We start from the raw sequence: 27964 nt of genomic DNA, 5'->3' as shown, positions 1-27964 counted from the left end.
ACTTAATTAAGATTACTCATCACCTCATTTTTATTAAGAAAAATGTCAAATTTTGCTCTGAGCTAATTCCACCAAAATTCTGCTTGTTTTGGCCAAGGGTTAACCCCAATTTTCTGTGAAAATTATACTAATTTAAAAATGCTTATGAATGTATTTTATTATTCCACTGAAATATCCATGAGAAGTTATGGTTTCGCTGGCGTGCTAATGCCATTGAGAGCAAATGGAAAAGTTAAAAATGATAATGTGAGGATTCAGTCAATCGGCTCACCAAATATGTTTGCAGTTTTATACAAAAGAAGTGGGAAAACCTGCCCTTAAAAAGCTTGGAGCCCTGTTTGAGGAGATCAGAAAACGATATATGAAAAAGCAAATAAGAATGTAAAGTAGTAAACAGTAGTGCCCAATTACAGATCGAGAGAACAGGAGCTCCTGGAGCAGCCTGGGCTGGGAGCGTCCGGGAAGGCTGGGAACCGAGAGAGGAGTGGGTGCTGGGCCCTGGATCACTGGTTTGAAGTCAGATGTGGATGAGAATAGTTGAGAGTGTAGAATTCGTGTGGCAATTCTAGCTGGGGTCATGATATAAGAGACGCATAATCATCCTCTTAAACAGCTTCAGTTTGGAATGGTTTTTTTTAGTATCTTTGGCTAATAAATCTACAAAACTATCAATAACTAAAATGAACAAAAGAACTTAAGTTTGATGAGGGATAAAATATACCGCATTTGCTTTTTAAAGTGAAAGCAGAGACTGTAAAATTCTATTACATGAACGCATAGTCTTTATAAAGCCTTGTGCTTTGAGCTTCAATAAATTTCTTCTGGAAACCTGCAACACATTTATGGAATAGCATTTTAAAAGATGTATTGAATTTTAGGATAACCACATTAAACAGTTGTGAAATATTTGTTCTTATTTATGATCCTGTGGCAGACAAAAAATATAATTTCTTGTAGATCTTCAGGAAAAGCTAAGCTCAACAATTTTTAAAATCCAAAACAAACAACAGTAACAAAACACGTGTCCACCAGCTTTGAGAAAAAGATTCACCATTTTTCCTAACATAATATATTTTTATATGTCTACAACTTATGAAAGTTTAAAAAGAAATATTATTTTTTTAAAATATAGACACCTCAGGTTTACAACTAATTAAGAAAAGATATATATAGATCACAAGAAGCCGAAAAGAGAAACATGAAAAGGAATGCATCTAATCATATGCACAAAAAGTACAGCCAGCCCGGTACTGACCCATGCAGATTGAGCTCCATTTTGGTTCATCTAGTTCATTACCCCCTGTAGAAGACCAGACTGACAGACAGACACCCGAGGAGAACTACTGGAGCTGACATATTTCATCAGAGCCCAGCAAATCATCAAGTCCTGTGAGTGTTTAGTAGTTTTTGCCATGATACTGAGCTATATGTGTACCCACTTACACAAATTTGTCTATACAAAACATGGTACAGAAAAACTCAAATAAAGAAGCTAAAATACCTCATCATCTTTGAATGTCTCCTTGCAGTAACTATTCTTTAATGACACCAAGTTTTCATTTCCAACATGCTTTACCTTAAATGTTCACTGAGGCACCATCTTTGAAATTTCAAACAGAGTTTTGAGGTGAGGATTTTCCCCCTCAAATCATACCCCTAAAGCACAAAGTGTTCAGGATGTCCTGTCAAAGGTCAAACAAAATGAAAATGTACATGCCTTTAGATGTGCAGAGTAGATGTGGAAACTAACTCTCTCCAAGGAAGATTTGCCAATATTCACAGACCTAAGTATACAATTTATATTCGATCAACACAATAATCAAGCGAAATGTATTATATGCTGATTGTTTTCTTCTGTCCTGATTTCAAAGTCATAAATGTATTAACAGAAGTAGATATTTACGGAATAGAAAAAACAGGATTCCTCATAACAGCCTTAGTAGTAATAAGTCGAATTGAATGCTGTGTGCACCACCATGCTACAGGAAGTACCATATGAAAATATGGGAGAACCCACAGAACGGCTGACCAGATTGGCCTTCAAAATGCCTTCACCAGGTGGGTGACTTTCTCACTGTGATTCAGAGGATGTATAGCAATTTTCCCAGAAAGAGAAGTTTGGGGTAAGGAGTGAGGTGATTTCCCAAGGAGAGAGAAACCATGCTCCAAGGCATGGATTTCGGAAAGGGCCTGGCTTTTTAGAGGTGCAGGAAAAGAAAGGTCGGAAGGAACAATAGGCCAGCTGGGTCCAGACTGTGAAGGAACTCAGAGGACGTGCCCGGGCGTTTGGACTTTATCTGGGCGGGCAGCCGGAAGCTAAAGGAGGTAAACACTGCAGTTAAAATATTTGTTAAAACAACACATCACTCCTAGTTAAATTATTTCCAGGCTGGGGGCACAGACACAAGCTTAAAGAGGTAGTCTCCTTCTGTGGTGTTATTTGGAGAACCTCTCCCCATCTGTCACCAAAGCCTGACTCCCACAATTGCAGAGACCCATTCCTTTGGCCCATGTGATAGTCACTAATCCCCTTGGCAGAGGCAAAAGTTTGAGCTGCAGCCACTGTTAACACTATTGTTCGAAGTACTTTACAGGGTCTTCGGAGAGAAATTAGATTTCTGGAAAGAGGGAAAGCTGCAAGAAGCACTGAAGACTTTCTTCATAATTTGCCCAAGGCCAGTTTCCGTCCTGGTGAATCAATTCTCCCGTGGACCTCATACCATCCCCTCTTCCTCGGGAGAAGAGCACATCACTTTCCATTCTCATTTTACATATTCATTTTCCATTTAATGTTGTATTTGGCAAATTTGCCTCATTTGAATAACGAAGAAAATTGGTGCATTCAGGTATCACAGAACAAGAGAAGCAGCTTACACTAAAAAGCTCACTAATAAAAGCCACGCTGCTAAAATGAACAGAGGAGAGATTTCTATTCTGTTCCTTTTTATTCTATTCACATTTATACAACGAAATACAGCCTTCAGTCCTAACACCAAGTGACAGTAGACATAGCAGTTCAGTTTGAGCCTGATAAGGGCAAATTAAGCCACAGAGAACCAGTCACCTCTGACTCCCCCGCTGCCGCTCTGGGTTTGCATCAGCCAACAGGTCTGACGGACTTCTTGCTTCCCACTTCCACCACCCAAGCCAACCACCCTGCGTCATCTACGGAGCATCCTCATGACTGTCTCACACCTCTCCCCTCCCCAGATCACCAAGCATATACCTGCAAACTCATCTTAAGACGCCGGTTTTCACCACGTTATTCCTTTGTTCGTAGATGTCTTTATGACTGTTGGATCAAGTCCAGACTCCTCTGAGGCATTTGAAGTATTTATAGTCCTTCAAAATGTGTCTCCACTAAGCTTAATAGTATATGTCACCACCATTCCTTGGGCTCCAGGGAAAGAGGCCTTTTTGTCTTTCATATTCAAAGCACGCTTTGCTCAGGCTATCTCTCACGCCTATGCAAGGCAGCCATGGGAAGTTGTGCAGGTGGTGCACTGCACAACCTCAAGGTGCCATACATATATAACCTGCACCACTATAGGTGGGCAACCCTGTGCCTGGACTGCTCTGTAAAATGATTTCTAGTTCAAAAAGTTGCTGTGAGAAGGAACTGAGACAGAAACATTTAATTTATCTGGATTCAATTTTTCTTTTGTATATAAAAACTTAAGAGAATAACATAATAGTACATTTAAAACATATAGGCTGTATGAACTTATTCCCTCTTATTGTTTGTACTGACTTTATGATGTCACTTGAGAAACTGAAGGAGTTCAAAAGAGTCGCATAGGAGTCTTTGCTCCTAAATAAATGACGTTAAATTCCTGCCTGTCTTTTTGGGAGGAAAGGGAGAATGCATGGAACAAGCAAGATGCATGCAAAACCCCTCTGCTCAAAACATCTCCTTCCAGGGTTGTCAGCGCCGGCTGCGCTTTGGAATCACCTGAACAGTCTTTAAAAGTACTGATGCCTGGGTCCAAACCTAGATTCTGATGGAGCTGGTCTGGAACGTGGCCTGGGAAATGGGTTTTTTTTAAAGCTTCCCAGAAGATTCTACTGTGCAGCCAAGGATGAGAACCGCTGTCTCTGAACATGCCAGACCCGGAAATCCACTGATGTGAAAACATTTCTCATTAGAGATGTTCATCTTTTGTTCCACCTACTTCCATGATAGGATACTAGTAATTCACACACTAGTACCATTTTACTTTAATTAGATCACATTTCTCTCTTTTGAGACGCAAAATTTTCAAGTGGGGAGAGTGGGCAAGGTAGCAGCAAATAACAAAGAGAAAGAAAACAAGTTCTCTCCCTCATTCACAGCAGCTATGAAGACCCCTGCTCAGAGAGACCCCAGGATTTCATTTATGTCCCCACTTCAAAACCCTCACATTCCTACTTGTGATGAATTAAAATACACATAGGTTAGATTTTCTTCTTAAAAAAAAGAAACAATGAGTCCCCCCATCCTCACATCCATTCAGCTGAACTGCCTTTAGTACCAGAAAACCAGAGCTGTCATCATATGCTTCATAGCCAGTAAAATTTCTCACACTTGTAGAGGGGCATGAGGCCACTGCCCCAAAGTAGAAGGAATATTAGATTTGACGTTCAAAAAGCATCGTTTGACTCCCAAGCTGATCACCTACCAACCTTTCTGAGACTCAGTTTCCTTTTCCTCATCTCTAATAGGGGGTTACGGTAAGGATTAAGTAAAATATTGTAAGTAAAAACTCCTGGTACATATCAGACATTCAGTGAATGCTATTGAACCAAAAACCCTCTGGGCAAGGGGAGAGTTAAGTCATATGCTACCTCTGGTGGGTTGCCTCTGCAAATATCTAACCCCCCGAGACCATAAAAACTGATGGCTATTGTTCCTCCATGATAGTCCATGCTAACATTATTTTAAAACCACTTTTTAAGTAACAAATTCCAATAACACTTCTCTAATCAAAATAATGACATTTCTTCAGACTTTTCTCATTAGACTCATTTTAAAATCATTTTACATTTATTACTTCTCTCTAAACCCTGTTTTCATGGTTTCTTTCAAATTTTGAAGTTTCTGTTAATCCTCATTTTCCATGCTACTATTGCTAATTAAAAACTACACAGCTGGACAAGCTGATAGACTTGTTGGGCAATCTTGAAAATTAATGCTTCCACCCCAAGCTCCAAATACATTAGCGTGTGTGGCTAAGGTTCATGCGTACCCAAAGATCTTCCATAATAACATGTGTCAGAAACTACCAAAGTTAAATTTTCCATGTCACCCTTCCCATGTATTAACCAAGAGTGTTCACACGTAGTATAAAACATGTGTTAGCTCTGAGACTGTTAGATTGTCTCCCCAAATCATGATGAAAACGCATGAATCATTCAACAATCAAAAAGTATTTATTTAGCACTTAACCCATTTTCCAGCATTGGATGTGTGGCTGCAGGTAGGTGAGGAGATAATTACTCAATAATTGACGTAGATTTTCCACATAATTGGGTCTCCTAAATATCTCAAATTAGCCTTTCAAACATTAAACGTTCTTTTTTTATTTCATCCATTTTCATTGGTTGATGATCCCAAACATTCTTACACAATCTACGCACTAACAGCAGGAAAAGCCTTTCCACTGATAAGCACTACGCTGAAACCACACTCCCAAGGTGCTTGGCACCTAGTATCCAGCCTTCCTGAGAAGATAGCCCTAAGGAAGACACATCAACCAAAAAAGACATTACAGACACAAATCTGGGCTTTGGAAAAACAAAAAAAATAACATCCTCATACCCACCAACAGAGAAATCAGCTTCATTTTCCAGTTTCCTGAGATTTGGAATACGCTTTTGGGGTTGCCAATTTAATGGGAATCTCATGTGAGTTCTGATCCCATATAAGCACCAAAAAAAGGGATGTTGCCAAAATTGGCACGAGGTTACATTTACTTCCATAATATGTTCCAAAATTAAAATGCATGTCAAAGATACTAAGGAGAGTTGAGAGGGGTCTAAAGCAGTAACTATCAAACTGCTCTGGCCTTGACTCAGAGGAAGACATAAATTCTACCTCATGACCAAGCATGTATATAATATAAGTCTATAACTAAAACCAAGTTTCACAAAATAGAGTTTATCCTTACTTCGGGTAATTCTATTTCATTGTTAGCTCTTTAATTCATTAAGCCAATTTCACAACCCACTCATGGACTGAGACCTACTTCTTGAAAAACAGAGGTCTGAAAGGCAAAAAGGAAAATAACTACTCTTCCCAAAAAACAAAGATATTTGATCTTCAATCTTAAACTGGTGCTTATTTAACTTAAGATGTGTTAGAAATTGGAAACCTCTCAAAGATGGTATAAATTGAATGTTTCAGGCTTTAACACATGGTCATATTAACATTACGATCAGAATCCTCCAAGCTTCAAACTATTGATATCAGAAATTTAGTTCTACTCGGGGCCAGCCTGGTGGCACACTGGTTAAGTGTGCACACTCCACTTTCATGGCTTGGGGTTCGACAGCCAGGATCCTAGGTGCAGACCGATGCACCTGTTGTCAAGCCATGCTGTGGCAGGTGTCCCACGTATAAAGTAGAGGAAGATGGGCATGGATGTCAGCTCAGGGCCAGTCTTCCTCAGCAAAAAGAGGAGGATTGGCAGCACATGTTAGCTTAGGGCTAACCTCCTCAAAAAAAAGAAAAAAGAAATTTAGTTCTACTCAAGAGTTCCCTTTATCAAGAATTGCTGAGAATTCTAGGGCATGTTTTAGATAATGCCCAAGAATCAATCCTGAGTATTGCTCACTGTCACAGCCAGCAGGCCCTGTACTCCACAGCTGCCACTTAGGTACCACCTCAGGCAGAGCTCAGCTAGCCATGCTGCAGCAGTGGGAGAAAGAGAACATACTCCCCTCTATACCTGCCGAACAAGGGGAGAGGAAAAGCCCAGGCAGAGAGTCAGCCAGGACAGGCCCTCCGAATCACACCCCCTGCCCTTTCTCCTCACTGAGTACCCACACTGCCCAGGTGGCTGCTCAGGATGGGTTTCAAGGATGGGAACACACTTTACCATAAACCACCACTCCCCTCCCTCCTGCACTGGGACAGACTCCTTGCCCCATGATGAGGGCGAATCCTCTCCTAAGCGCTCCACCATCCCAGGACTTCCATCGTCTTTAGGCTATCAGGCACATCTGACGTGCCAACTCCAACTGCGGAAAGGATTGAAGCCTTTTGCCCAGCAAGCCCTCCAGACCCCATGTGGGTTACTGGGTATATGGATTAACTCCAGATGTCAGGGGCGTCTCAGTCTGGGTAAAGCTCAGTCAGAACATCTTGTCAACAGAGGCTCTGTTGAATGTTCTAGCTTTGAGAATCAGGCCCAAATCGAGGATACAGACACAAATCTCATCTGGAGGGGGTTGAGAGTGAAATTTTTCTATAGCGGATTATTTGGGGAACTGATTCCAGCTAAGCCACTTCAAGACTTCTATGGTCATCCAGCCACATCATTCAGCCTATGCTGGATAGCCTAAGCCTTGCCTCTTTCCTGCTATCATGCTGCCAGGAATACAAATAATATTCTCTCTAAGAAGACTGCTAATCAGGAAGTGGAGGTGCCTAATGTGCCTATTTATTAGCACCCAAATGTATTCATCAAGACCGGAAGTTTCAGTTAACGTCAAAAACCTTTTAAGGTTCTTGGTCCAGTTTTTCTGCAGAGCACAGCCTCTGAATCCAAATGAGGCTGCGGAGGGAGAGGAAGACTCCAAAAATGGGTCAGCTGGCTTCTCCTACTTCTTCCTAAAGAACATCTGGAAGCTAAGAGGCAAAATAAGTGGATTACATTTTCAGTTTAAAAAATAATGGAAAAAAACTCACAGTATAACATATTGCATTGTTTTCATATTTTAATCTTAAGGTTAGATGTTTTTATTCGCTCTCTAGAACAATCACTTGCTCCTACCCAACATGGGAACTTTATAATAGTGGCTTGGAGTTCATCCTGGGGGTTACAATAAAACTTCCCCTAAGAAGTTGGAAATAAGGTTGATAAGAGTGGTCTCTAACAAATAAACTTGTGCTGATCTTTAAGATAAACACAATGACCACAACATAAGCAAAGTGACTTTTAAAGAAAAAGGGTGGCTCCAGGTCTAGAGGACCTAAGAGTGAGCTTACTGACCAAAATCCTTGCTAAAGAAAGAAAGAGGGAAACAGAAGGGTGGGTGGAAGGGGCCCAGGCACAGCCACCCACAGAAAGAAGAGCAGACTCTCCTGGGCAGACGCCTCAGGCGAGACCTCCAAGACTTCTGAACCACTCACTGACTCGCCTCCCTGGGAGAGAAACGCCCCGAATGCACCTGGACCTTGATTCACTCAGTGCTTTTGTCCTAATTCAGTCCTCAGTGAGCAGCCTTCCTTTATGTGACTTCCACCGCAAGCCTGTCTGTGGAAAGGGAAGGCACTGACTATACAGACTCGGACTCATCTATCAACCACTGAGTATGGGATACTCATCCAGCCAATCACTGATGTGATCTGAGCCTCCACCAAGTGCCCGGTCTTTGTCCTAGGCAACAGGGATACAGTGGAGAATTAGACACTTGAGGTCCTTGGGGCTAACGCAAAAGAGGAAACAAATAAATAAGACAACTGCAGCTAGCGATGAAGAACCATTCAAAAATAAGCTGAATAATGGACTGGATCATTTTGCTCGGGGAGGGCATGGGTGTTTCAAGAATAGGGATCAGGGATAGCTTCTTTAAGAAAATTATGTTTACTATAAAATCAGAGACTGAGGGCTGGCCCAGTGGTGTAGTGGTTGGGTTGTGCTCCTCTTCAGGAGCCTGGGGTTTGTGGGTTCAGATCCAGGGCATGGACATACACACCACTCATCAAGCCACGCTGTGGCAGCATCCCACATACAAAATAGTGGAAGATTAGCACAGGGCCAACCTTCCTCACAAAAAGAAAAAACAAAAAACCATTCTCCTTTATCATTTACCATCTTTTCTGTGTAAATCTGAAAGAATTTGGAAAGGAGCAGTCAACTTTCCTTACAAACGGAACCCTGTATTTCCTTACGGGAGCCCCCTGTCCGTGCAGCATTGGAGGGAAGAGTGGAGCACAGGGGAGAAGTGGAGCCCGCTGAATTCCATCTCCCAGTAGCCTCCAGGAGTTGCACAGCTGCTGCTCTGATGAAAGGAACTGTGTTTATGGGGCAGAGACACATCATTCTCTGCTGCCACAGCGGGGAAACCGGCCAGGCTTGCATTCCACTGAAGCTGGTTCCCAGCCATCTCTCTGCTACCCTTTCTACTTCTCCTGCCCAAGAACGTGTAGAAAGAAGACCACCCCAGCCTGCACGACCTGGGAGAAGCCCAGCCACCTTGCCTTTCTGGCTCTTTCATTTTCTCTCTCTCTCCCCAACCCCCTTCCTCACTCTCTTGGACACTCTCATGCAGCAGCTGGGCCCAGGATCTGCTGAACCAGCCTGAGAAGGCTGAGCCAGCTCTGCTCTAGGCTTTGGGGCTCATGCTCTCTTTTAACTACCTGTCTTTTCCTCTCGCTGATGGCTGCATCCTATAAGCCATTTAACTGTTAAGATCCAAGAATCAGTTTGGTCTTTGGTTTCCGACCATTTAGGATGAACGAGCTTAGGGAAAGGAATTCTCCTAAGGATCACATCTAACTGACTAAAAAAGACACTGGGGTTTGGGGCCAATGCCCTGATGGGTTATAAATCTGCCTTGCTTTGCTGGTCACTGACCTGAGCATGCGTTTCCCTCAGGAACCTGGAAGAGAGGAGTCGCTATGGCAGGGCAAGATTCACTGTATTTTGGGGTCCCTGGGCCAAAATCTCTATTAGTAGCACTCTTTACCAGCACCTCCATTTCATTATTACCACAGTCAGGCTTTTTAAGGGTTCTAGAAGCCACAGACATTTTTTTAATGTCTGAACTTTAGTTGAGTTTTTGTAAAAGCCCCTTTGTTCTGCATGGTGCATTGTACCTGGATGAAAGGACTCATTCTGGGAAGAGAATACTGCCCTTCCCCATCATACCAGAATCCATTGTTTGCCATAAAGGTAGCGTCAACTTCACCAGAAGATAATAATCACAATCACAGTTTGATGTTGGACCTATGAAAGTCCTTTTTATTAAACTTTTTATAATAGTTTCATTGTTTATAACTGATTTCTATGATATTGCACAAAAATGACCACCCTTTCCCCACTTCTCTGCATTATTCCCTAAGGGATAACCCCTAAGGGTAGTTTTATTCTAGATAATCAGCCCAGGAAGTAAAATTAGGCAAGAATTAATTCTTTCCATGTTTATCTACAAGGACGATGGTTTCTATTTTTCTTCCTGGACGTTTCCTCATTGAGACCGACAGAACTCAGGCTCTAGGCACCACAGCCTTGGACCTGAACCCAGAGACCTTCCTTACCTTGAGCTGAACTAGATGCACGTCCACATGCTTGCTGTCCGAGTCCTGCTGGACTGAATAGGTTAGGTCCCGGACCCTCTCTGAGGTTATCCGGAGCCAGGTCTCAATCTCGGGTAAGTGGAGGACAATCTTCCAGTCGGCCCCTGTATGCAGTGGGGGTGGCTTTTCATACTGCTGGTCAGAATCCATGTCCTTCATTGCCTCTTCTCCCTCATCCTGCTCCACAGTGGGTGTCAAGTTGATGGCCATGGGTGAAGCATCAGTAGCCATGGGATCCAGGTCCTGTGACCTCAAGGGGGAAAGTGTCACACTCATGGTTAACATGGAGAAGTCTAAACCTTACTTCTTTCCAAAACAGCTGAAAGGCAAGAGGAAAGAAGAAAGCAAGAGTCAGACAAGATTGCCAAATAAAGAAATGATACTTCACAGAAGAAACAGGATTTCTAAATTAAGCCAGATTTCTAAATTAAGAAACCAGAGCTCATAGCAAAAACAGAAAGAGGTGTTTTGAGTTTCTACATAGTAGCCCCAAGACCCAGCATATAATAGGAACACAAAACCATGTGGTATTGCCTACCACAACATCCATTCTCTCTTCATTCCTTAGCAACAAAATCTTGATATTCAGCTGTGCATATTCCTGCCAAGAATTTAAAATTACACTCCCTATCTCCATCGCAGCTAGGTGTGGCCATGTGGCTAAGTTCTGACCACCGTTATGTAAGTGGAACTGCTGTGTAGAAAGTCTGGGAGAGCTGCTTAAAGGGAGCTAACTCAGTTAGGAGGGGTCCCCTTTCTGCCTTTCTGCTTTTCCCCCTCTTCTGGCCTATAATGTGGACTTAACGGCTAGAGTTCCAGTTGCCATCTCAGACCAGGAGACGCCTCTGAGAAGGCTGCGTAGAGGGTGGCAGAGCAGGATGGTAGGAGTATGGATTCCACATGAAAATGAGCAGCTACTGTGCCAGTCCTGCAGTGCTGCCCTGGCCTTCTTTTATGGAGAGAAAAACAAACTTCTATCTTGTTCAGGCCACTATTATTTTGGTCTTTTCTACTACAAGCATCCAAACATCCTTTTGACTATTATATCCAATATATTCAATAAATAGGATAATTAGAGAGGGAACATGTTCTAAGTAGCAAAAACACCGCTGAATTCAGAAGAGGTTGCTCCTTTCTATGATTTGTTAGATAAATAGATATCACGTACTAATTTCAAAACTTTACTCTCCTGAAAAGCATAGATCATGGATTATATACAATCTATCTAATTAAACTCTCAATCTAAATTACACTAATATTTGGTTATGTTGAAACCTTTAGAGGCTTCTGGAATTTCAAGAATATTAAGTTGCTCTTAAACACAAAACATTAAAATGCTAATCGGATATGTTAAGAATAACGTAAGTGTAAGTCATAATAAAGTAAGGTTGCTTTTTAAGATAAAGTTGATGAGTTTACTAATAATTTAGCTATGTGACTTATCTTTCTTCTGGAACCAGTCTAATATAAAAAACTTTTAGGATCTTGTACTTTAAACATTTTAAACATTATTTTTAGTTTCAGAAGCAGCTTCTTCTACTCAAGGCAATGAGCTTCTTCTTCTTTTATGTCTTTTTTTTTTATTCTACACATTCAAGTTAGTTTATAGCTCCATTCTCCCAAAGATGAAATGTGGCCGACCAAAACATGAAATTAAGTGTGAGTCTCAGAAAGTAGCCTGTATTTCTTTAGATTCTTAATATTCTCTTAGTAACAAAAGAAAAATTACCTACAAAAATAGAGGGGAAAAAAATCAAGAAATCTCCCAATTTGACTAGGAACATGTAACTTTCCAGACAGGAATGGGCACCGGGCATAAAAAGACTTGTTGAATTAGCAAAAGCCTTAACAATAAGGTCCTCCTATGACATATCATTTCACGGGCCTTCCGATGCTGCAGTGTACTGGCTCTCCCCAATTTATTAAGCATTTAACTTTTGAATTAAATGATAAGGAGGTTTATAGATGAATTTTTGAAAGCAGTTATTTGCAAAAAGCAAAATATTATGCCATAAAGTAGGTTTATCACTTCGGTACCTGCCTTGAAGAATAGTTTTAGGCTTCAATTCAACAACTTTCTCTGATTGCAAGAGGGAGAAACCCACGCCCCACAATTTTAACCACCCTGGCATACAGTTTTTAAAATAACAATAACACTAGATCTGGCTGTTTTTAAAAACCAATTCGAAGATATCAAAATTTCACTGGGAGGGACAAAACTCCAGGAAGAGTGAGCTACCATCCTACTTCTTTATACCCTAGCTTCGGACAGGCTGTGATTCTGATTTCCCAAAGCATTTTTAGGTTTTTAATCAATTCACTGCCCTCTGGGGCATCTGTTTAGAATCACAATCCCAGAGAAGGAATCTGATACACAAAGGTTAATAAAGGTTTCTAGCTCAAGGTCATAGAACTGGTGATAAATGAAGAAGAAGACACTGGTGTCACAGTGGTTCCCTCTTCTGAGAAACCAGGCTCATGCAAACCAGAAAACGAAGTGCCAAGGCAGTGTTCAATGAATTGTTTCAGCTACACCCACACACACACTCACCTCCAGAGCCCTGCCCAAGAAGCCCTGCACACCTAAAAAACAATGCTTGGTCATTGTGTCTCCTCTGAAACTCCTAAATCAAGGCAGGGCCTTTTCTGGAATACATATCCTACTGTAACTAAAGAATATACTAAAGAATTGGCTGGGCACAATTCACGTCCCAACACACATTTCCACATGTACCATCAGGTTGTGCACCAGGCAGGCACAGTGCACTTTTGTGTGATTCGGGGCAAGATGCTTCACACTTCTGGGTCTCAGTTTCCTCATCTGTAAAATGACAAAGTTGGTCTGGATAATCAGTAGGAGCCCATCTGACCCTAGGAATCTGTGATTACCTAGGGTCATTTATCCAGAGATTTCAAAGCAGCCTGAAAGGTTGATTGGAAGCAACCTGCCTATACTGAGAGCTGTGCATATAACAAAACGATGGCCTCCGTTTTACCAGAGCACACGAAGAGCATCAATAGATCTATCCTACTTCATGGAAAGAAAGAAAGAATTACCATATAAACACATTTTGTAAACTGCTATTTACACATTATCTGTTGCTAATTCTTCCCAGAGGAATGAATATGGGAGATTCTCTCCTCCGGGAGTTTGCAACTTAAGACTGACAACAGATTCAGTTATGCACGTAGAGGACACACAGAATAAAATAAAAACATTAAACAAAAATGTAGCTGGCGTGCATCACACATGAGTAAAGAGCAAGGAAACCTTACATTCAAAGTTTTGCCAAAACAGAATTTTCCTGCATATGTAAAATTTCAAACTTCACTCAATGTTTCCATATTTTACTGATCAGACTATAAACAAGAGAATTCCAAAACCCAGAGAAGGAAAGCAAAGAGGTGCTTTACTCAAGTTTTATTTCGGTTTCTATTTACCTTCCCTCACATACACCTTTGCCACTGAGAAAGGAATACCATGTGTGTCATAACAGCATAGCAAGAATGGAAGTGGCATAAAATTAATTAATTATCCATTTTAATGGAAAGTAATTACCAGGAACATTTAATTTTTAATTCTAGTAGTTCACACTTAAATGCACCACCCATGCATAACAAAACTCTATTTCTGATTTCACAAAATCACATCTGATTTCAAAGGTAACTTAAATTTACAATTTAAAAGAAAATTGCTTCACACTGGGGAGAAGTATAGTAAGAATCTTTGTGCGTATTTTTCCTGCCTTTGTCATGACTATTCAAGCTTGCTTTTCCATCAAATTAATTACTCCATTTTAATGAAAGCAAATAGTATTAAATTCAGCATGTCTATACATTCTCCTAAATACTATAAGTTTTGTATTCGTCCTTTACAAGGCATCTTGTAATAAGATTCCTTTCTAGTCACAGAGAAATTAAAAAAAAAAAAAGCCAGTAGACAACAACTTCTGACGATGCGAACGAAAGCCTGACCCAAGTGTCTACAGGTACCCACCCAGTGACAACTCTGGTCCAAAGCTGCGTGAGAGGACCCATCAACCAGCTTCTCGGAACCCAATGACCTCCCTTTCCCCTCCCCCATCAAATGCTTATCTGTGGCCACCTTTCCAGCTTTAGAGATAATACCAATAATACCACCTTTATCCCAGCTGCTGTTAAAAATAACATAGTTGAAATCCTTTCCTTTCCACCAATCCAAAGAAGACTCAACATTTCAAGTGCAAAAGCTGAAAGCAGTAAAGGTTTTAAAGCTTTCTCTTTTTTTTTTTAAATTTGTGGGAGGGCTTTCCCCACCACATTCTATCGGTCACCCTATAGAAAGAGAAAAAACATACCGTGGATCGCTTACTAACAGGGACTGGTTCTGCTATCTCCCTGAGAGTCCATGAGTGTTGGAACCTGACGTTAGCAGAGTGCAATCGACCTCAGTAAGACACATTTAAGTCAGGAGTGTTCTTCCACCAAACCAGGAGGGAAAACACACAGCTACAGAGCCAGTGAAGCTGCCCACCTCCTGTAACTTTCTCTCTTAAATAAAAGAATAGAAAAGCCGGGAATCTGCCGACTATACTCACTGTAAATGCTTTTGTGCCTAAAAGTCCTTCAGGATTAAGCGTTTGGCTCCTCCTTCTCCCTTCCCCCCACCTCGAGTTCTCCTCTTGCAGCCAAACAAGATAAAGGCCGGTGTCAGGGCTGCTCCACGCCAGTAGGACACTGGCGAGTCTGCAGGGCACCAGCTTCACCCGCCCTTAGTGGCCTAAATCTCTTACAGAGAGCTGCTACGCTGTCCCTATTTGGAAGCTAATGTATAAGCTCCAGGCCTGTGCAGTTATAGGCAGGCCTTTTGCAAACAAGCGGTGGTAAGTGAGCTGAGAAAAAGGAGACAGTTGCCAAAACAAGGATCACTAGGGAAAAGAGTGTTTGGGTGAACAGAGCACAGTCAGTTGTGGTTCAGAAGAACCAAGACTGTATACACCCAAAACTGAGCAATCCTCAAGCAGGATAAAGTAACAAATTTATAAATAAATTAATAGCACTATGTTAACATAACCAGCTGACAAAGCCACTCTGAGCTAAACAGGTTAAGGCTCTCTCTTAGCAAGAAACTGGTTTTTCCAAGCGAGAGCATCATCCTGGGTATAGTTTGAGAGGCAGTCTTAGCATCGTACGAATCGACCCCAAGCCTAAACACTTACTCTCAATCTTTCTGTGCCCTGCTAACTCCCTAAAGAAAAAGTGAGACTAAAGCATAATTCTAGCCAGATGTACAGATCTGCTTGCTACACAGCCCACGTTATAAAACTGAGGCAGAGAAAATTATGTTAGGCATCACGGTGTCCTTTTTTCTCCCTCTTCGTTCTTTCTCTCATATTCTCATAATCACTCTTCACAGAGCCTATTTATAGACACACTGAGTTTTGAAGGGAAAAGGAAAAGTTCCACCGGAATGTTCTGATTTTTGTCTAAGGTTAGCTCTCATGCTTTGACTGCATTAAGAAAAAGTAAATGAACTCAGGAGGTGCACCGTGTGTCTGATTCCAGGATTCTAGAACAGGGCTCTGTGAAGAAGACACCAAAACAAGTTTAATAAATTGCTTAATTAAGAGTCGTGGCCTCCTAGACGAATGCGGCTGGAACTTATCACCTAGTTTTAAATCTTGCTGCCTGCCTACCTCCCTGGCCTCTCCTGAGGTCAAGAATTGGGAAACTTTAGATGGCTTTAAGCTTTCAAAGAGGAGAGCCAAAGAGTTCCTGCCAAGCATTAAGTTAAATTTGTACTTTGGGGAAAAAAGAGAGGGTGGTTTTTGTAAGATGCTACTCAGGAATTTTCCATAACCACTGTCTGCTTCCTCCTCCGCCGCCACCCTCCCCTCCTCCCAGCCGGCGGGGCACTCACCTGGTGTAACGCGGGCCAGTGAGATCACCCGTAACCCCTGACTAGTGTCACTTTCTAATCCTCCTGCCAGAGCGGAGCAACCTGCAGGCAGATGGCAGTGAGAGGGTCTTCGGGGTGGGGGCGGGAGGCAGCATGTAGAGAGTGGGGCCCTGGACAGACTTCTACAATTTCAATGACCTTCTTGGTGTTATCGCTGATGTTTCCTCCCTCTCTTTTTCTACTTTGATGCGTTCTTTGTGCATGGCTGTGCCCCCAGGCAGATGGCTACCTACATTTTGCTAATCACACAGAGACCATGCGCCCCCTCTGGTCTCCCCTCAATCACTGGTAACTCCCAGCCATAACACGCTTCATCAATCATCTTTGTCCCTTGACCCCTCTTCCTACCCCCCCTCCCCCCCATTATTCAGATCCTTCTCCTGTGGCATGGATGCTCAGATTGACCCAGCTAGTCATCACACCTCCCCTCCTCTGTTTTCTGTCCCCCACGACAACAGTCAGTTCCTATCATCAGAGATTCATTTGACTGCATCAGCCAGGCAGCTGCAAATGGTACCCGTGGTCGTGAGTGTGTGGACCTGGACTCTGTGAACACTAATAAGTATTCGTATTCCCTATCCCCACCCCAAGTTGCTAATAATCACCTTTAAGCATTAGGCAGCTGCCTTCCTGTTGTTCAAGAAAATGTCTTGAGAGGAACTGGATTTGTAAAATTCGAATACATAGTTTATACAGTTGTTGCTTTTATCAATGCTGTTAATGAAGACAATGAAACAGAACTCATTTCAAATCAACTGACGTGACAGAGAATCAACTATATACGCAAGGTGTTATGTGTATAAATGACTCATCATATTTACCCTCAAGGAAATTAAAATTTAATAGGGACAATTTCCCTCCCTCCACTCTCCCCTTCACACACACACACACACACACACACACACACACACTCACCCACTAATACCTATGGCACAGGCAGGATGTGGGCAAACAAAGCCCCATGCAGCCCCAGAGAAGCGACATTAATCCTGGATAGAGGAAAGATAAGGGGGAACCTGTGCTGGAGAAGGTAACCTTTGAGAGGGGCTTGTGAAAACGGGTCTGATTTAGAATGACAGAGAGAGAAGGGAGGTGGGAAAGAATTCCAGGCTGGGGGAACTACATGGACAAAGATACCTCACCGTCAAGAAGTTGAGAGAATCAGCAAATAATTCAGTGTTGAGAGGAACTGGGAACTTGATGGGGACCAGAAACAGATCAGGCTACAAGGTAAGTTGTGGCCATATTATAAGAGGGCTGTGAACGCCATGCTATGGAGTTTGGAAGGAATCTTACAAGGAGCAGGAACTCTAAAAAGACTGTAAAAGAAAAGAAACAGAAATACAGTTGTGTCCTAGAATGGGACAGAAAAATCAATACACGCACTCTTATTTACCAAGAAAATGAAATAAGATATCATCATTATGAGAGAACCAATACCCTATGTTTGGGCAGACTTCATCAACATAAAATGCAACCTTAAAAATCTCTTTATAGCCCAGAAAAAAAGAGAAAGAGAGAAAGACTGAGAAAGAGGGAGACTACAAGTCTGACTTTTAGATCAGAGTGACTAAAGGAGCTCTGTGCTCTGTCCTACCTAATCCATTAAATATGCAAAGAACTCTCCATTTTTAGTTCTCCATTAACCCTACCCGCAATCTTAGCACCACAGATTTGAAGCGGAAAAATTTTAAGGATCATTTTATGAAATGTTTTTATCTTTTTTCTTGTTCTAAAATTATTTTTTAAATTAATTAAAAAGTAATATATATTAATTCAAACATTGTAAAAATAGATAACATTGAAGTGAAAAGGTTCTCCTCTATTCTCATATTCTCATCCCCAGTCAATAAGTGATAAGAGGCTATTTATCTTTTGTGACCTCAATATGTAAAGTAGAAGGAAATGAACCCTAAAGGGAGAGTCGTCTTTAAAGATGCTAAAGACTAAATTAGTCACTCATCTGTATTAATGCAGCAACATAGAAATGTTTGCTAATTCAGGGTTTATTTACCAAGTGTTAATAAGTATTCTACAAAAAGTTGCTGCTGACAAATAAATTGAGAAAGTGCTGGGCAATTTCTGGGTAGAAATAACTGACTGAATAAATGTATCTAATTTTGCTGCCTCCAGAAACCCTACTAACACTACTGCAGAGGATTTCTTGGTTTGGGTTTTTGTTTTGTTTTTTAAGTGTAAAAACTCAAGAATGGGAGCAGAAACAATAATATTTTTGGAAGCTAGAAATTAGATGAACGAGTGATAAATGCCTTAGCCAACTCTAGAAAGCTAAATCCTAAGCCAGCAATGCAGAGAGAGAAGAATCAACATGAGTTTACTCTAGAATCCTTTAAGTATTTTGAAATTGATAGGTGGATAGGGCAAATAGGCCCACCCACATCTTCAAAGCTTTCAATCAGCTTTGTAGGCTCCTACTCCCTAAGAATAATCAGGCAGTCAAGGATTAGCAGAGATTTAGGGAGAGTTTTAGTATAGATAACAGGCCCCAAGCATGCAAACAAAGAACCTCAACCTGGAGGAAACAAATTATGCAAGAGAAGAGATATTGGTGAAAAAGAAAGATTGTCAGATATAAGATATTGTATCCAGGAGACAACCATAGAATGTTATTTTTAAAAAGAAATATTTAGATAACAAAAAAGAACTTTGAAAAAATAAAAATAAGATAGTGATGAGGATCAAGGTTGCCCCAAGGAGCAAAGCCCAAGGCGTCCTGCCCTACATACCATCATGATACACTATATCATCCTCTGGGAAGCATTGGACATCCTGACCTGATCCAATCTGACTCTTATCTAAAGTTACAGGACCACCCAATAACCAGATCCCACCTACACTGATACCATTTTAATGACTTTTTTTACATAATCTTTCCTTTGTCTTGTAAAGAGATAACTCACATATTTATGTCTTAAATTTAGCCCTACCCTCAACCCATGTTTGCAGCTCTTACTGCCCATGGGTCCTGTCCCCATGCTATTCACTGAATAAAGGAGCACTACTACCAGACCTTGAGAGTCCAAGAAATCTTTCTTTCAATTCCTTGGCTCACCAAGCTGGCATCAATAGCAAAAAGGGAAATTTCAATACAGTGGCTGAAAATACAGGTGAAGAAATCTCACAGAAAGTAAAGCAAAAAGATATATAAATAGAAATTAGGAGATGAACCGTAAGATAAATAGCAACCAATCCAGGAGGTCCAACATCTGGAGAACAGGAGTTCCTGAAGGCAAAAGGAAAGAGAAAGGAAAAAATCATCAATGAAATCTTTTAAGAAAATGAAGGACGTGAGTTTCTAGATTCAAAAGACCCACCTAGTATTTGAAAATAGACACACCAAGGCACTTTATTTGCAGTCTCAGACTACCAGGGAAAATGAGCTTTGGGTTGGAGGTAGCAGCATATACAAAGAATCATAAATGAGACTGCTTTGGATTTCTCAACAGCAACTACAATATTGTGATTTATAATAAGAAATATATATTTGGTCTTTGTCCCCATTTCTAGCACAAAGCTCCTAAAACTCCTGGAATTTTCTAAGCACCAGAGCTGTGGGAATGTCTTTTGTCATAGTCTTGTTTTATCTTCAGTTCCTGAAATAGCTCCAGAGCTGGAAAGGTAAAAGGAGTGTCTTGTTATTCATAACAAACCCCTTTCAACCACACCTGAGTTTACGTTAATGAGGTGACTTTTGGAAAGCCTTTAGGATGGATGCTGGTTGCCAGGGGAACCAACCTTGATTAGAGGGTGGGAACTTTCAGCCCCACCCCCTTCAACCTCCGGGGAAGAAAGAAGGGCTGGAGGTTGAACAATCACTAATGGCCAGTGATTTAATCAATCATGCCTATGTAATAAAGCCTCCATAAAAATCCAAAAGGATGGGGCTCAGACAGCCTCTGGATTGGCGAAGAAGAATGCACCCACATTCTGGGAGGGTGATGCACCCCAAACTCCTCAGCAACAGAAGCTTCTGTGCTGGGGACCCTCCCAGACCTCACCTTATGTATCTCTTCATCTGGCTGTTCATTCATATCCTTTAATATCCTTTGTAATAAACTGGTAATCTAGTAAGTAAACCCTTTTCCTGCATGCTGTGAGTGGCTCTAGCAAACCAATCAAACTAATCAAACTGACTCTCTAGAGGAGAGGGTCAATTTATAGCCAATGGGTTAGATGCACAGGTAACAACTTGGACTTGGAATTGGCATCTGAAGTGGTGGGGGAAGAGGGACAGTGTTGTAAGACTGAACCTGAACCTATGAGATCTGACACTATCTTCAGGTACATTGTGTCAGAATTGAGTTCAATTATAGGACGCCCAGCTGGTATCACAGAATTGCTTGGCATGGGAAAAAGCACCACACATTTGGTGATGAGATGTGCCAGAAGGGAAGCAGAGTATTGGGAGTAGAGGAGACACACAGGACTGTGTTTTTCCAAACCAGCAACATTGGAAGCAAGAAGACAATTGTTTTCCTTAAGAAGAAAATGAATTATAGCATAGAATAGTATACCAAGAGTAATATAATTGTTAAACAAGCAAATGTAAGGATAAAATAAAGATATTTTCAGATGTTTAAGTTCACCAAGAAAACAACCTTCCACACACTTTTCTCAAGAGATACCAGAGTCTCTCTAGATACCCTACCAAAAAAAAAAAGAGTAAACCAAGAAAGAGGAAATCAGGAGAAAACAGGAGACCTAGCCCTCCAGGGTGATAGGCAAAGGAAATCTCAGGATGGCAGGTGTGTACCAGGCGAGGAAGTCTTCCAGTCCAGATTGGAACAGGCCAGAAGGCTCTCAGAAAGACGGCTTCAAACAGACGACACTGGGAGAAAATCTGGTGTGAATGAACATACCCAGAAGAGATTTACTTGACAAATAAAAATGGAAAGTAATAGGATATATTGGAGTATATGAGGAAGCCATTTGGTGTGAACCTAATTTGGCCTGACCTTGTCTTTCCAAAAGGGCCTGACCCGACCGACCGACCGTGGCCGTTGAGCATGCATTGTATATCTGCTTTAGAGATTCCCTATGGCAAAAACGAAGGCCCTTGAGATAAAGGTGCAACTTCCCTCCCCCTCCCAACTTTGGCATTTCCTTAAGGATTAAGCATCTTTCCTTAGGCTAGGAACTGATTGCTGTGCTCACCTGTGACCACCCAGCTCGAGACAATAGACTTGCCTCCTGCTACGCCCTCTGAGATAGCAGACCCACTACCTGCTGTGTCCATCAAGCGCTGTGCCGACAGGGCAATCTTGTGACTGTTGTGGGAGGGACGCTTCAATCATATGTGAAACATCCTGTTTGGGGGTATATAGCCACTCTGTACACCCCACTTCTTTGGTGCCCTTTCTTCCTTCGGGAAGAAAGGCCCGGGGCCATGGTCCTCACATTTTAGCTCAGAATAAACTCTCCCAAATTTTCATTTATAGATTGGTTATGGATTATTTTTGTTGGCATACTCAATTGATAGAGAATTGGGGGTTGAATTAAAGATAAACGCATAAAAAACTAAGCAAATAATAATTATGAACTGCAGAAAAAATAAAAAGTTGTACTAAAATAGAACAGGAATCATATTATTCTATGTGGCTTAGCTAAAATTTGCATTTACATATTATTAATAATATAAAGTCTAAATGTTGATATAATCCAAATCACAACATAACTTTACAGGAAGAATCGGGGGGAGGGAATTGTGTATATGTGCACGCCTGAGAGAGAAAGAAATGAGGCAGGGGAACAAGCTAAATTAATTCTCATCTTTCAGGGTGAGAAGTCAATAGATAAAGATAAGAGAAAAAGTACTCAGGAAGTAGCCAGACCATTCTATTGTTTCAAGGTAGAGGTAGTCACCAAAAGAATCAGCTAAAAGATGGAAAGTGGTCATCTCTGGAGAATGGGAAATGGAAAAGAGGGCCCGGTACTGCTGTTTGCCTTAAACCTCAGAACTACTAGACTCTTAACTATTTGTGTGCAAACCTAACACTGAAAAATATCCAGATTAGAGAAGGAAAGAGTTTCTTAATTGCAGGATAGGGCTTTAACACTCAGGTACATTGAGCATCTCCAAATAGGAATAGGAATATAAGATGCATTAGTTCCCAAATTCATTTGACTATGAAAATGATTATTTTTTGTTTTTTGGTGGAGAATGTCACAAGACTGGGTGGGGCACTCAGTTAAAATGCTAACTTTTGTGCCTACCTATCTTCTAAAACACTGTATTTTTTAAGACAAAGTGCTTACTGTGACTCAGTTCAATAATAAGGTTGTATTCATTTCACTCAAGTAATCCCTTTAAGAAAGAACTGCTTCCTATGAACTGAATCTGCTCTCAGGATGAAAGCCACAGGTGATTAAGCGATGAGTTGAAGGTAAACTTCTTTTATTATTTGTCCCACGAGTAGATATATTCCGGAGTGAATAACTTTTATTTCTGAAGACAACAGAATCAGACTGAAATGCCAAATAAGGAACTTAAGCCAAATCTTTCAACTAATATTACATTTGTTTCTGCTGTTCATGCTGTAACACGAGGATACTTCAAAGAACTACCCATACTGCCATTCTTTCATAAACAGCAGGCGTTTTACAGGCGATGAATTCTCATAAAGACCAGGATTTTCTCAAGCATTATTTCCTACTCACACTAACTTCCCAAACATGCAAAAAGGATTTTCATTAGAAGATTCTGATGTCATATTAAAAAATAACTAACGGGAAATGGCAAAGGCTCATAATATCCCCAAATCTGATGTGATCAGACATCCTCGCTCTGAATGTTCTTTATTACAGAAAGAACAATTAAAGATCTCGTCCTATGTCTGATTTTCAAAGGAACAATTTCAGCAAGGTAGAATCTACGTATTTCAAATATTTTACGATGGTTTTCCTTAAAATGCCTCAAGTTCATTAAACATTGTCAAGCATTTCTGCCCAACTAGCCATCTAAATTGAAGGTGGGTGTCTGTTAAAGTATGACTCATTCTGACATGAATTAATGTTTTAAAAATTAATTCCTAGGACAAATGAACATTATTTATCATAGACCTTCAAAGAAAAACAAAATACATATTTTCTAGCAAAAACTAGATGACCATAGAAGCTCACAAATATTTTTGTTCTGTTTATGCTGGTAGACAATAAATGCATGGGGCATGGACCAACTTAGCATAAATTCACCTTCACTGAATTTTTGTCTTTCTTAATAAATTATTTATTCTCCTGCTTAATGAAAAAATAGCAATAATAGAAACAGCTGAGTAAGAGCTAATGACTTAAAAGCCTCTAAAAAGACCCAGCAGATCCTTCATCAACCCTAGAAAAGTATAGATTGAATATTACCAGATGCTTTGCCAGACCTTCCTTTCAGCAAAGACAGAAAAACAGATTTTATTTTTTTAATTTAGGGGCCCCTCTAAATCACAGGAGTACAAAGGGCAAAATGCTGAAGGCTGCAGCAGGCCAATTCATACTCTCCCCTCTGCCAGAACAGTGCTAACGCCTAAACTGAAAGCAAAAACCCTCCAGCCATTTGATTTTATCACTTACCACTAACCAAGTCTAGCTGCGGTGTGGAAGCAGGGGAACGGCAGCATCCCAGAGAGGTTATCCTTTCCAAGCCTTTCCCTTCTTGCCCTCCTTAGGTAAATCTTGGATAAGACTTCATCATCGAGCACATGAGCCCCTGGCTGTCATCGAAGAACGAGTCAGATGCTTGAAAGATGACTGTCCCCTAAGCTTTTTATTTTAATTTTTCATATCTTTCTTTGCAATAGTTAGAATTGATGTGACACTCAGAAACAACTGGTCCTTCTCCAGTAGGCTCTAGAAATCATCCACTTAGAATTTCTCAATTAATGCCTCACAATCATATCATACATCACATGACACAGCTATTTTTGGTCTTACTTAGTCATCTGCAGCCAAATACAAATGAATCTCAGACAAATTCTGGTTGTCATAGCTTCTATTCACTGTGCCCTTTGGCCCAATCCTATCATTGTTAATAGTTCTGTATGATTCACACACTGATTTGGATACTCCAGGTCCTTTGAGTGAGCTTCCTCAATAAGAAATGTTACGCTCTATGCCTGAAAATGAATGATCCAGAAAGCTTCATTAACATGAGGCTGACTGAATTTTCAAAATAATAGCATTTGGATAACCCTTTAATTAAGTTGGAGTCTATATGGTGAGAGTTTTGTTTTATTTCACTTTTTTATCATAATGTAAAACACAAACAGCCAAGAGAATATGATTTTTCTCTGCTTTGACCATAATGTGCAAAATAACATGAAAATTTAAAAGAAAAGAGATTTAGACAGATTTATAAGGAGGCAAAGGAATTTATTGGCCTGATAGTTTTATGTACACTATAGTTTAAGAAAAAAAAGTGTATTTAATGAGCATCTCACTTTGTTTGACACTTTCCTGTGAGCTCTGGAAAACAAGTGAGTCAACGCTTGTTGACCGTCCACCCTCCAGATTTCAGGTCCAAGAAAGGAAGAACTAGTAGCTTCTATGTTGACTCCCTTCTCAACTAAACTATAAAGAGAAATAAATTGGAGAAAAACTGATCTTGACCATGAAAAGTAAGTCTCTGTATGTTTTTTTCCATTTTTTTCTTTTTTTCCCCAGCTTTATTGAGATAAAACTGACATACAACGTTGTATATGCTTAAGGTGTACGTGATGATTTATGTATATATTGTGAAACAATTACCACAATAGGTTAGCTAACACATCCCTCAGCTCACATAATTACAATTTTTTTTGTGCATGATGAATGCTTAAGATTTACTCTTAGCAATTTTGAAGCATATAACACAGTATTGTTAATCATAGTCACCATGCTGTACACTAGATCCCCAGAACTTATTCATCCGACAACCGGAAGTTTGTACCCTTTGACCAACACCTCCTAATTTTCCCTACCCCCTAACCCCTAACCACCACCATTCTACTCTCTGTTTCTATGAGTTTGGCTTTATTTGAGATTCTACATATAAGTGAGATTATACAGTATTTGTCTTTCTCTGTCTGACATTTCACTTAGCCCTCAAGGTCCATCCATGTTGTCACAAATGGCAAGCTTTCCTTCCTTCTTATGGAATACACACATATATATCTGTCATATATATATACATGATATTTATGGAATATATATTTTATGGAATATATGAGTATACATGTGTTATGGAATATATATGTTTTATGGAATATATATATAGGATATATATATATTCGATAAGAAATATGTGGAATATACATATATATATATCTCCCATATATACCGCATTCTTCATTTACATATATATGCCACATTTTCTTTATCCATTCATTTGTTGATGAACACTTAGGCTTTTTGTCTTGGCTATTGTGAATACTGCTGCAATAAACATAGGTGTACAGATATCTCTTCGAGATAGTGATTTCATTTTCTTTGGATGTATACCCAGAAGTGGGATTGCTGGATCTTATGATAGTTCTATTTTTAATTTTTTAGGAACTTCCATACTGTTTCCCATAGTGGCTGCATCGATTACATTATTGCAATCAATAATGGCTGCATCATTATTACATTCCCACCAACAGTGCACAAGGGTTCCCTTTTCTCCACATCCTCACCAACACCTATTCTCTACTGTCTTTTTGAGAATAGTCATTCTAACAGGTGTGAGGTGATATCTCATTATGGTTTTGATGTGCATTTCCCTGATGATCAGTGATATTGAGCACCTTTCATGTATCTGTTGGCCATTTGTATACCTTCTTTGCAAAAATGTCTATTCAGGTCCTCTGCCCATTTTTCAATCAAATTATTTGGATTTTTTTTTTTTTTTTTTTTTTGCTATGAAGTTGTATGTATCCCTTACGTATTTTGGATATTAACTCCTTATCTGATATATGGTTTGCAAATATTTTCTCCCATTTCATGTGCTGCAAAGGCTATCTTTACCCCATCAAGTATTCTTGGCTCCCTTGTCAAATATTAATTGACTGTATATGCATGGTTTTATTTCTGAGCCTTCTATTCTATTCAATTGGTCTATGTGTCTGTTTTTATGCCAGTATCATGCTGTTTTGACTACCATAGCTTTGTAATATAGTTTCAAATCAGCAAGTGTGATGTCTCCAGCTTTGTTCTTCTTTCTCAATATTGCTTTGACTATTAAGGGTCTTTTGTGGTTTTACACAAACTTTAGAATAGTTTCTTCTATTTTTGTGAAAAATGTCATTGGAATTTTGATAGAGGTCACATTAAATCTATAGATGATTTGGGGTAGTATAAACATTTTAACAATATTAATTCTTCCAGTCCACAAACACAAGATATCTTTTCATTTATTTGTGTCTTTTTTAATTTCTTTCACCAATGTCTTATAGTTCTCAGTATACAGATCTTTCATCTCCTTGGTTAAATTTATGATGCTATTGTAAATGATATTGTTTTCTTATTTTCTCTTTCAGATATTTTGTTGTTAGTGTATAGAAATGCAACTGATTTCTGTATGTCGATTTTGTATTCCATAACTTTACTGAATTCATGGATTATTTCTAACAGTTTTTTGGTGGCGTCTTTAGGATTTTCTATATATAAGATCATGTCATTTGCAAAAAGAGACAATTTTACTTCTTCCTGTCCAATTTGAATGACTTTTATTTCTTTTTCTTGCCTAATTGCTCTAGCTAGGACTTCCAGTACTATGCTGAATGAGAGCAGTGAGATTGGGCACCCTCGTCTTGTTCCTAATCTGAGAAGAAAAGCTTTCAGCTTTTCATTGTTGAGTATGATGTTAGCTGTGGGTTTGTCATACATAGCCATTGAGGTATGTTCCTTCTATACCTAATTTGAGAGCTATTATCATGATAGGATGTTGAATTTTGTCAAACACTTTTTCTGTGTCTATTGAGAGAATCATGATTTTTATCCTTTATTCTACTAATGTGGTATATCACATTTATCGATTTGTGTATGTTGAACCATCCTTGTATCCCAGGAATATATCCCATAGTGTATGATCATTTTAATGTGCTGTTGAATTTGGTTTGCTAATATTTTGTTTAGAATTTTTACATCTATATTCATCAGGGATATTGGCCTGTAGTTTTCCATTCTTGTAGTATCCTTATCTGGCTTTAGTTTCAGGGTAATGTTGGCCTCATAAAACGAGTTTGGAAGTGTTTCCTCCTCTTCAATTTTTTTTTGGAAGAGTTTCAGAAGGATGGCATTAATTCTTCTTTAAATGTTTGGTAGCCTTCACTATTGAAGCCATCTGGTCCTGAGCTTTTCTTTGTTGGGAGGCTTTTGATTACTGCATCAATCTCCTTAGTCATTATTGGCCTATTCAGATTTTCAGTATCTTCCTGATTCAGTCTTGGTAAGTTGTATGTTTCTGGGAATTTATCCATCTCTTCAAGGTTATCCAATTTCTTGTCATAATTGTTCATAGTAGCCTCTTGTGATCCTTTGTATTTCTGCAGTATTAGTTG

At 40.0% G+C, this 27964-nt stretch overlaps 1 protein-coding gene across 15 annotated transcripts in view; it reads right to left on the bottom strand.

The window, feature by feature from the left end:
* AKAP6 (A-kinase anchoring protein 6) overlaps positions 1 to 27964 on the bottom strand; it is a 509527-nt gene that overhangs the window by 344304 nt on the left and 137259 nt on the right. For 6 of the 15 annotated variants that reach the window (XM_070241797.1, XM_070241754.1, XM_023623662.2 and 3 more), the window contains one exon: positions 10463 to 10820. The exons of 2 other annotated variants lie outside the window; for them this stretch is intronic. In XM_070241797.1, coding sequence (XP_070097898.1) covers positions 10463 to 10786 — 324 coding nt within the window. In that variant the 5' untranslated portion in view covers positions 10787 to 10820. Of the gene's footprint in view, positions 1 to 10462; positions 10821 to 14838; positions 15621 to 24020; positions 24344 to 27964 lie in introns of those variants that run through there. 7 more of the 15 variants (XM_070241765.1, XM_023623689.2, XM_023623683.2 and 4 more) reach the window with 6 other exon arrangements.

Source organism: Equus caballus, chromosome 1, assembly GCF_041296265.1.
Source record: "Equus caballus isolate H_3958 breed thoroughbred chromosome 1, TB-T2T, whole genome shotgun sequence".
NCBI lineage: Eukaryota > Metazoa > Chordata > Mammalia > Perissodactyla > Equidae > Equus > Equus caballus.
Note: the sequence above shows the minus strand (reverse complement) of the source record. Positions and strands in the feature narration are given on the sequence as shown.